The sequence below is a fragment of the Psammomys obesus genome, unplaced genomic scaffold, assembly GCF_907164565.1.
Source record: "Psammomys obesus unplaced genomic scaffold, mPsaObe1.curated_primary_1811, whole genome shotgun sequence".
NCBI classification, from domain to species: Eukaryota; Metazoa; Chordata; class Mammalia; order Rodentia; family Muridae; genus Psammomys; species Psammomys obesus.
Genome location: NW_026596233.1, coordinates 17564 through 28240, shown reverse-complemented (window position 1 = coordinate 28240; position 10677 = coordinate 17564). Strand labels below are relative to the sequence as shown.

General features: G+C 40.6%; 1 gene segment (V, D, J or C); it reads left to right on the top strand.

Annotated features, from left to right (window-relative positions):
* Nucleotides 1-9888: 9888 nt before the first annotated feature.
* Nucleotides 9889-10450, top strand: LOC129668104 (Ig kappa chain V-V region MOPC 21-like; the record flags this gene model as incomplete). The annotated part of the segment is given in 2 exon segments: nt 9889-9969; nt 10149-10450. Coding segments are annotated over 2 exon segments (351 nt in total), but the record flags the coding sequence as incomplete, so codon positions are not given.
* Between the last annotated feature and the right edge of the window lie 227 nt (nt 10451-10677).

The window sequence follows — 10677 nt, the reverse complement described above, 5'->3', positions numbered from 1 at the left end:
GGAAAGAGTTAGGATGAGTGTACTCAATCCCAGATCCCGGGCTCAGATCTCTCTGCCAGAAGCAGCCTAGCGGTAGAATCTATGTTTGCTGATCCCAAGAGAGTACCCGGTAGGGTTGAGTGTCCTCAGATCCAGAGCTTGGGTTTCTCTGCTAGGGGCTGCTGGGTGAGCTCGAGAGAGGGTGTTGTGTCCTTGGCAGGCTGCCTCTCTGTCCTTCCCCTCTGAACTTCTCCTCTGCTAGGGTAAGCTTATTGTCCTTCCCCTCTGACCTTCTCCTCTGCTAGGGTAAGCTTATGGCGGTGCTCTCAGGGGAGTGCCAGCAGGGGTTGGGGCTTCTCAGTCGGATCCTGAGCCCTGAGCCATCGTTTCTCTGCCAGGGGTCGGGGGGGGCGCCAGTGATAGAACTTGCTGCTAGACCTTATTGCGCTGGACCCAGGATAATCTCAGGACGTGTAGAATGACCACAGTCCCAGATCCCGAGCTGTAGTTTGTTTGCTAGGAGCGGCCATCAGCACTGGCGTTCCGGCACTGTGAAGCCGCTTTGTGCCTCTTTATCCTTCTGCTCAGCTGTGGCAGGGTTATGGTGGCATTTGGGGGAGTGCCCGAAAGGATTGGGTTTTCTCAGCCCCGATCTCGGGTTGGGGTACAGACAATGTGGTCTGTGGCAGATTCTGCTGGATGCCTCCTTCCTCCTCCGAAGAGGGAGTAGGGATTTTGAGCTGGGTGGGCAGCTGCAATCCGTGCGTGGCGGGAGCTCAATTGTGATGGCGGCAGGTACCCGTGGTCAGAGAGACCTTCCAGGGAAAGACTGGGTGACCCGTGAGCTGTCTGGCAACTTTGCTTCCCCGTGGGGTTTTTTGCGACTGGGACTCTCAGCCTCAGGCACCCTTGTGCCCACCAATCAGCCTGGGAAAGTGATAGGGACAAGCAGGCTTGCAGCACCAGCCTGGAGACCCAAAGCCCACGTTAGCTGGGTTCTCTTCTGGGTTCTGGCTGGGCAGCCCAGAGTGGACCCGACCGCTTCCCACACCGTGGGAGCCTCCCCTCACCTGGGAAACACGATCGATCGCTGTTGTTTTAGGGCTCAGAGTTCAGTCTCCTGGTGGCTGCACGGAGTGTGTTATCCCGCTTCTCAGACATGGTGTTCTCCCGGTGCCTACATCTTGCCCCCCCCAGTTTATTCACTTTGTATCTCCCCATAAGTCCCTCCCTCCTCTCCTCCAGGTCCCATCCTCCCTCCCCCTTGCTCACGCCTGCCCCTCTCCAAGTCCACTGATAGGGGAGGTTCTCCTCTCCTTCCTTCTGATCTTAGTCTATCAGATCATATCAGGAATGGCTGCATTGTCACGTTCTGTGTCCTGGTAAGGCTGCTCTCCACTCAGGGGGAGGTGATCAAAAAGCAGGCCATTCAGATTATGTCAGATGCAGTCCCTCTTCCCATTACTATGTAACCCACTTAGACACTAAGCTGCCATGGACTACATCTGTGCAGGTGTTCTAGGTTATCTCCATGCCTGGTACTTCGTTGGAGTATGAGTCTCTGGGAAGACTCCTGCATTCAAATTTTTTGGTTCTGTTGCTCTCCTTGTGGGGTTCCTGTCCTCTCCAGATCTTACTATTTCCTACTTCTTACATAAGATTCTCTGCACTTTGTCAACAGTTGGCCATAAGTCTCAGCATTTGCTTTGATAGTCTGCAGGGAAGAGCCTTTCAGAGGCCCTGTGTGGCAGGTTCCTAGGTTGTTTCCTGTTTTCTTCTTCTTCTGATATCCATCCTCTTTGCCTTTCAGGATGGGGATTGAGCGTTTTACTCAGGGTCCTCTCTCTTGATTAGATTCTTTAGATGTACAGATTTTAGTAGGTTTATCCAATGTTATATGCCTATATGAGTAAGGATATACCGTGTGTGTCTTTCTGCTTTTGGGACAGCTCACTCATGATGATACTTTCCAGGTCCCACCATTTACCTGCAAATTTCATGATTTCCTTGTTTTTCATTGCAGAGTAATACTCCATTGTGTAGATGTACCACAATTTCTGCATCCATTCTTCAGTTGAGGGGCATCTGGGCTGTTTCCAGCTTCTGGCTATTACAAATAAAGCTTCTACAAACATGGTTGAGCAAATGTCCTTATTGTATACTTGAGCCCCTTTTGGATATATGCCTAGGAGTGGTATGGCTGGATCTTGAGGAAGCGCTATTCCTATTTGTCTGAGAAAGCACCAGATTGATTTCCGGAGTGGTGTAAGAGTTTACATTTTCATCAGCAGTGGAGGAGGTTTCCCCTTTCTCCACAACCTCTCCAGAATGTGTTGTCACTTGAGTTTTTCATCTTGGCCATTCTGATTTGTATAAAGTGAAAGCTCAATGTCTTTTTGATTTGCATTTCCCTAATGGCTAATGACATTGAACATTTCTTTAAGTGTTTCTCTGCCATTCAATATTCCTCTACAGAGAGTTCTCTGTTTAGCTCTGTTCATTCAAGCAACTGAATGGCTCACATAAAAAATGTAGAAAAAGAAGAAGCAGACACACCAAAAAGAGTAGACAGCTGGAAATAATCAAATTCAGGGCTGAAATCAATCAATTAGAAACAAATAAAACAATTCAAAGAATCAATGAAACCAAGAGCTGGTTCTTTGAGAAAATCAACAAGATAGACAAACCCTTAGCCAAGCTAACTAAAAGGCAGAGAGACACCATCCAAATCAACAAAATCAGAAACAAAAAGGGGGATATAACTTCAAACACTGAGGAAATCCACACAATCATTAGGACTTACTTCAAAAGTATATATGCTACAAAATTTGAAAATCTAAATGGAATGGACAATTTTCTTGATTGATGCTACTTAACAAAGCTGAGTCAGGATCAGGTAAATCAATTAAATAGTCCTATATCCCCCAAGGATATAGAAGTGGTATCGAAAGTTTTCCATCCAAAAAAAGCCAGGACCAGATGGTTTCTGCGCAGAATTGTACCAGACCTTCAAAGAAGAGCTAACTCCAGTTCTCTTCAAACTATTCCACAAATTAGAAACAGAAGGAACATTACCAAACTCATACTATGAAGCCACAGTCACCTTGGTACGTAAACCTCATAAAAACCCAACCAAAAAAGAGAATTTCAGGCCAGTTTCCCTCATTAACATTGATGCAAAAATACTTGCAAACCGAATCCAAGAACACTTCAAAGATATCATCCACTATGACAAAGTAGGCTTCATCCCAGGCATGCAGGGGTGGTTCAATATACAGAAATACATCAATGTAATCCACCATATTTACAAACTGAAAGAAAAAAAACCACTTGATAATCTTCCTAGATGCTGAAAAAGCATTTGACCAAATCCAACATCCCTTCATGTTAAATATTGGAGAGATCAGGGATACAAGGCACATATCTAAACATAATCAAGCCTATATACAGCAAACCTATGGCCAACATCAAACTGAACGGATAGAAACTTAAAGCACTCCCACTGAAATCAGGGACAAGTCTTCCCACTCTCTCCATATCTCTTCAACATAATTCTGGAAGTCCTTGCTAGAGTAATAAGACAATTGAAGGAGATAAAGGAAATACAGATTGGAAAGGAAGAAGTCAAAGTATCACTATTTGCAGATGATATGACAGTATAAGTGACTGACCCCAAAAACTCTACCAGGGAACTCCTACAGCTGATAAACACCTTCAGCTAAGTGGCTGGATACAAAATTAACTCAAAAAAAATCAATATTCCTCCTTTATACAAAAGACAAAAGGGCTGAGAAAGAAATTAGGGGAACAACAGAAAAAAAACCTTTCACAATAGTCCCACAGGACATAAAGTAACTTGTTTTGACTCTAATCAAGCAAGTAAAAACTTGTATGAAAAAACTTCCTAGTCCCTGAAGAAAGAAACAGAAGAAGATATCAGAAGATGGGAAGATCTCCCATGCTCATGGACAGGCAGGATTAGCATAGTAAAAAATGGCCATCTTACCAAAAGCAATCTACAGATTCAATGCAATCCCCATCAAATTATCAACACAATTCTTTACAGGCCTTGAAAGAACAATTCTCAACTTCATATGGAATAACAAGAAACCCACAATTGCTAAAACAATACTCTATAATAAAAGATCTTCTGGAGGTATCTCCATCCCTGATCTTAAGCTATATTATAGAGCAACAGTTATAAAATCTGCATGGTATTGGCATAGAAACAGAATGGTTTATTAATGGAACTGAACAGAGGACTCAGAAATAAACCTACACACTTATGGACTTCTGGACTTTCACAAAGATGCCAAAACCACACAATGGAAAAAAGTTAACATCTTCAACAAATGGTGCTGGTCTAACTGGATGTCGACATGTAGAAAAATGCAAATCGATCCATAATTATTACCCTGCCCAAAACTAAAGTCCAAGTGGATCAAAGACCTCAATATAAATCCATACACATTAAATCGGTTAGAAAAAAAAGTGTGGAAAATCCTTGAGCTCATTGGCACAGGAGACAACTTCCTGAACAGAACACCAACAGCACAGGCTCTGAGAGCAACAATCAATAAATGGGACCTCATGAACCTAAAAATCTTCTGTAAAGCAAAGGACACGGTCATCAAAACAAAATGACTGTCTACAGTTTGGGAAAGAATCAACAACCCTTTATCTGACAGAGGGCTAATATCTAGCATATATAAAGAACTAAAGAAGCTGAAAAGCAGCAAACCAAGCATTTCTTTAAGTTTATCTGCCATTTGATGTTCCTCTTTTGAGAATTCTGTGTTTAGCTCTGTACCCCATTTTTTGATTGGGTTACTTGATATGTTGCTGTTTAACTTCTTAAGTTCTTTATATAGTCTGGATATTCACACTCTGTCAGCTATAGTGTTGGTGAAGATCCTTTCCTAATGTGTAGGCAGTTATTTTGTTCTGATTGACAATGTCCTTTGATTTATAGAATCTTTACAGTTTCATGAAAAGCTTATTTATTTATTTATTTATTTATTTATTTATTTATCTATTTATTTATTTATTTATTTATTTATTTTTGATCTTAGAGCCTGTGCTGGGGTGTTCTGTTCAGTAAGTTGTCTCCTGTGCCAATGATTTCAAGGCTCTTCTCCATTTTATCTTCTAAAAGGTTTAGTGTGTCCATTTTTATATTGAAGTCTTTGATCCACTTGGATTTTAGTTTTGTGCAGTGTGATAAGTATGGATCTATTTGCATTTTGCTACATGTAGACATACAGCTAGTCCAGCGCCATTTGTTGAAGATGCTATCTTTTTTTCATTGTATGGTTTTGGTATCTTTATCAAAACTCAGGTGTCCGTAAGTGTGTGGGTTTATTTCTGGGTCTTCTATTTGGTTCTATTGATCCACCATTCTATTTCTATTCCAGGACCATGCAGTTTTTATAACTGTTACTCTATATTACAGCTTGAGATCAGGGATTGAGATAACTCCAGAAGATCTTTTATTGTAGAGGATTATTTTAGCGATTCTGAGTTTGTTGTTATTCCATATGAGGTTGAGAATTTTTCTTCCAATGTCTGTATAGAATTGTGTTGGTAATTTGATGGGAATTGCATTGAATCTGTAGATTGCTTTTGGTAAGGTGGCCATTTTTCTATGTTAATCCTGCCAAGCCATGAGCATGGGAGATCTTTCCATCTTCTGATATCTTCTTCTATTTCTTTTTTCAGAAACTGGAAATTTTTTTATACAAGTCTTTGACTTGCTTGGTTAGAGTTACCCCATGGTACTTTATGTCCTTTGTGGCTATTGTGAAGGGTGTTTTTTTCCCCTAATTTCTTTCTCATCCCTTTTGTCTGTTGTAAACATGATGGCTACTGATATTTTTGAGTTAATTTTGTATCCAGCCACTTTGCTGAAGGTTTTTTTTTCAGCTGTAGGAGTTCCCTGGAGTACCCTGGGTTCTTCAACAAAGCAACCTGAGCAAGCCCTGAGGAGGAATCCAGTAAGCAGCACTCCTCCATGGCCTCTGCTCAGCTTCTGTCTCTGGGTTCCTTCTCTGTTTGAGTACCAGCCCTGACTTCCCTCAGTAATGGACTGTTATCTGGAAGTGTAAGAAGAATAAAATTTCCCATCCTTTACGTTGCTTTTGGGCATGATGTTTTATCACAGCAATAGTAATCCAAATAAGACATACCCTTTGCCTTCTTCTTTCTCTCTGTTCCATGGTTCATTGACCAGAAGTTTCCTTCCCTCATCTATTTCCCCTTCTATAAACTAACCACAAGTGTGTTCATGTTTATATAATTATGTTAAAACTATTAGATTTATAAATTAGAGGGTACATGTAATCATTTTGTTTCTAAGTCATATGTCCACCTCTGCCTCTTCCTCGTGGGTCACATACCACTTTGACTTTGCCAGTCTGCTTTCAAATGTAGGGACCTCGAAACATCCCTCTATACTAAAGATTGTGTGTTGATAGACTTTGCCTTCAGGATTTTATCTCATATTTATGGGTAAATTTAACATTTATGAAGGAGAAATCCACGGCCCAATTTAAACAATATGCTATCTAATGCCATTTATGTATTCACTAAACCAAACTGATCAACTGCTTTTGGAGGCCATGGACACAGGAGGGCATAACAGCATTGTAGATGAAATACAATTGTTCATGCTTTATGTGTGTCTTTTTACAGTTATAATACATTCCTGATGGATTCTCTCTTTTTATTAGTTATTTTTCTATTTTTGTGATAAACAACGTGTGACCAAAGCAACTTTTTTGTTCATCACTCTTTTTAATTTTTTATTTTTATTTATTAGAATTTATTTACTTTGAATACCAGGTGTCTGTCCCTCCCTCATCTCTTTTCAATCCCACCCTTCCTTCCTCTTCCAATCCTACCCTCCCTTCCTCTTCTCCCCCTATGCTCCTCCTGTAGTCCACTGATAGGGGAATACCTCCTCTCCTTCTGTCTGACCCTAGCTTATCAGGTTTCATCAGGCTTGGCTGCATTTTCTTCCTCTGTGGTCTGGCAAGACTACACCCATACACTCATGCCAGAGAGAGCCCCTGATGCCCTTACTAGGGAATCTACTTGGAGACTGAGTCTATGGGCTATATCTGAGCAAGGGTGTTTGGTCGTCTCTAAGCAATGGTTCTAGGTTGGTGTATCAGTCTCTGCAGAGTCCCCAGAGTCCAGCTTTTGGCTCTGTTGGTCTTCTCTAAAGCAACTTAAAAAAGAGAGTTCATTGGAGCTTTCAGAGATTTAGAATCCATGAAAGCAGAATAAAGGCAGTATGCTGCAGACCTAGTAGTAGCTGGAGCAGAACTCAGGGCTCAAGGTCAAACTCTATGTATATATTTAGATATGTATGTATGTATATGTACCATGTGTGTTCCATAAGTGAAATTATAGATGGCTGAGAGTCATAAAACAATTGCTTGGAATCAAACGTGAGTCCTTTACAAGAGAAGCAAATGTTCTTAATTACTAACTTGATTCTCTACCCCCAAAACTTTCTGTTTTAATGTTTATCCTCCTTTATATTCTCCATCTTTCTGTCCTCTCCACATTTCCAATCCCTCTCCAATACAGAATTCCCTCTTCTCTTCATCCTCTCATTTCTTCCTTTTTTCTCACTTCCTCTTCTCCTTCCCCATCTTTCTTCCCTTAATTATTTTTTATTTTGCTCTTGTAGTGTTAACTTATTTTTTAATTAATTAATTAACTAATTAATTTATTTATTACAATATTTTGTATTTATTTATTATTATTAATATTTATTTTATTATTATTAAATATTATTAAAATTTATTTATTACAATATTTTGTATTTATTTATTATTATTAATAAATATTATAATATTTATTAATACAATATTTTGTATCCCCACATTAGCTGCCTAGTTAGTTTACTCCTAATCCCACCCATCATTCCTCTTCTCCCCCTATGCCCTTTCCCTAGTCCCCTGATAGGGGAGGATGTCCTACCCTTCTATCTGACCCTAGCCTACCAGGTCTCATCAAGGCTGGCTGCATCATCTTTCTCTGTGGCATGGAAAGGTTAGTACTCCCCAGGGGGATTTGATCAAAGACCTTGCCACTGAGTTCATGTCAGAGACATCCCCTCTTCTCATTATTAGGGAACCCACTTGGAGACTGAGTAGCCTATGGGCTTCCTCTGAGCAAGGGTTCTAGGTCCTCTCCATGCATAGTCCTTGGTTAGATTATTGGTTTCCGCATGACCCTTTGGGCACTGGGTTTTGGCTCTGTTGGTCTCCTTGGATTTCCTGTCCCTTCCACATCTTTCTGTCTTCCTCTTCTTCCATAATGTTTCTGGCACTCTGCCCTAAGTTTAACTATGAGTCGCAGTGTCTCCTTCGGACCATGAGATTTTACCTCACACCTATCAGAATGGCTAAGATCAAAAACTCAAGGCATGATGTATGTTGGAGAGGTTGTGGAGAAAGGGGAACCCTCCTTTATCGCTGGTGGGAATGTAACCACGTACAAACACCTTGGAAATTAATCTTGTGCTTTCTCAGAAAATTAGGAATAGCATTACCTCAAGGCCCATCTATAGCACTCCTTGGCATTACCGAAAAGATGCTCCACCAGTCAATAAGGACATTTGCTCAACTATGTTCATAGTAGCTATATTTGTAATAGCCATAATCCGGATTCAACCTAGATGTTCCTCAATGGAGGAATGGATACAGAAATTGTGGTATATTTACACAATGGAATACTATTCAGCAATTAAAAAAAGGAAACCATGAAATTTGTAGGCAAATGGTGAGATTTAGAAAAGATCATTCAGTGTGAGTTATCCCAGGAGGAGAAAGACACACATGGTATATACTCACTTATAAGTGTATATTAGACATATAATATAGGACTTAGAGAGGGGAATTGGAGGAGATAAGAGAAGGAGGAATGGTAGGATTGGAAGGAATGAGGGAGGGGGCTACAGCTGAAATACAAAGCAAATAATATATAATTAATGTAAAAAATAAAAGTTTAATAAAAAAAACCAACATGACCAAAGCAACTTTTTAAGAACAGGTTTATTGGAGTTTTCAGAGAATCTATGATACCAGAGTGAAGGCTGCAGGTGGAAGACCTTGTTTTAGCTGGAGCAGGAGCTCAGGACTCACATCTCAAAATCTATGTATGTATTTAGATATGTATGTATGTATGTATGTTTGTTTGTATGTATGTGTACCTTGTGTGTGCTATAACTGGAATTATAGAAGACTGAGAATCATCAAACAATTCCTTGGAATCAAATCTGAGTCTTTTATAAGAGAATCAAATTCTATTAACTACTGACCTGACTCTCTATTCCCAAACCTTTCTGTTTTAATATGTATTTCCTTTATCTGTTCCACTGTTTTTTTTCCTCTCCACATTTCCAATTCCTCTCCAATCTAGATTTCCTTCTCCTTCTCTCCATCCTCTCTTTCTTTCCTTTCTGTCACCCACCTTTCTACTTTCCCCTTCTTTTTTTCTTTCTTCTTCCTGCTTCTCCTGTTTTTTTTTTTTTTTTCTGCTCTTGTTGATCAGGATATTTATTGTTTCCGCAGGATTGTACTCAAAGGTTTTCTAGTATTATTTCTATTAAACTCACTTGCTTTAAATGTATTTATTTTTAATGGAAGCCTGTCATGAGTGCATCTCGATATTTGCAGATTGAGAGCTCTATGTTGGTCCTTGAGCGTCTATGTTGAATTTCCCCCCCAGTGAATGGTTGCTTGCGTTGATGACATTTTTGGCTGAAGATTTAACCTGGATTCTCTCACAACCAAGGACCCTGGCTATTTACTTTTTCATTTGATGACTGTTTTGCATAGGTCCCTACAAGCCAGCCCAGCTGCCCTTAATTTATAAACCAGGCCTTTGCAGTGAGAACTGAAAAGCATCAGACAGGCTGGGGCACCAAGATGGAGTCACAGACCCAGTTCTTCATATTCCTGCTCCTTTGGATATCTGGTGAGACATTAAAGACTATTGGAATATCATGAAAATTTGTAGAAAAAAACAGCTATTTACAATAGAAATCCAATAGTATACAGGCAATGACATTAGAAAAGACATTTTTGATCCCAACATTTGTATCAAGAACTCTTTGTGTGTGTATGTGAATACTCATTGTCCATTTCTGGTTGCAGGTGCTGAGGGGAACATTGTGATGACTCAGTCTCCCAAAGTTATGTCCACATCTGTCGGAGACAGGATCACCTTAAGCTGCAAGTCCAGTCAGAGTGTGGGTAGCTTTGTAAATTGGTACCAACAGAAACCAGGGCAACCTCCTAAACTGCTAATCTACTATGCATCCAATCGCCCCTCTGGGGTCCCTGATCGCTTCACAGGGAGTGGATCTGGGACAGATTTCACTCTCAGCATTAGCAGTGTGCAGGCTGAAGACCTGGCAGATTACTACTGTCAGCAGAGTAAGAGCTATCCTCCCACAGTGCTTCAGCCTGCAACACAAACCTCCTTGAGAGTCTCACCAGCTGCCTAAAGCACACACAGCCCTTGGCCTGCACACTTCCCCCTTCTGCCTGAGATCTGCTATGCATAACTAATTGATGCAACCACCAGTAGAAAATTAATTAAGAGATGGCCTCCATTCTTCCATAGTTTTAGCAACACTGTGTGTGTAGATAAAAAGTAAGAAGCTAAGTTAAGAGATTTAGA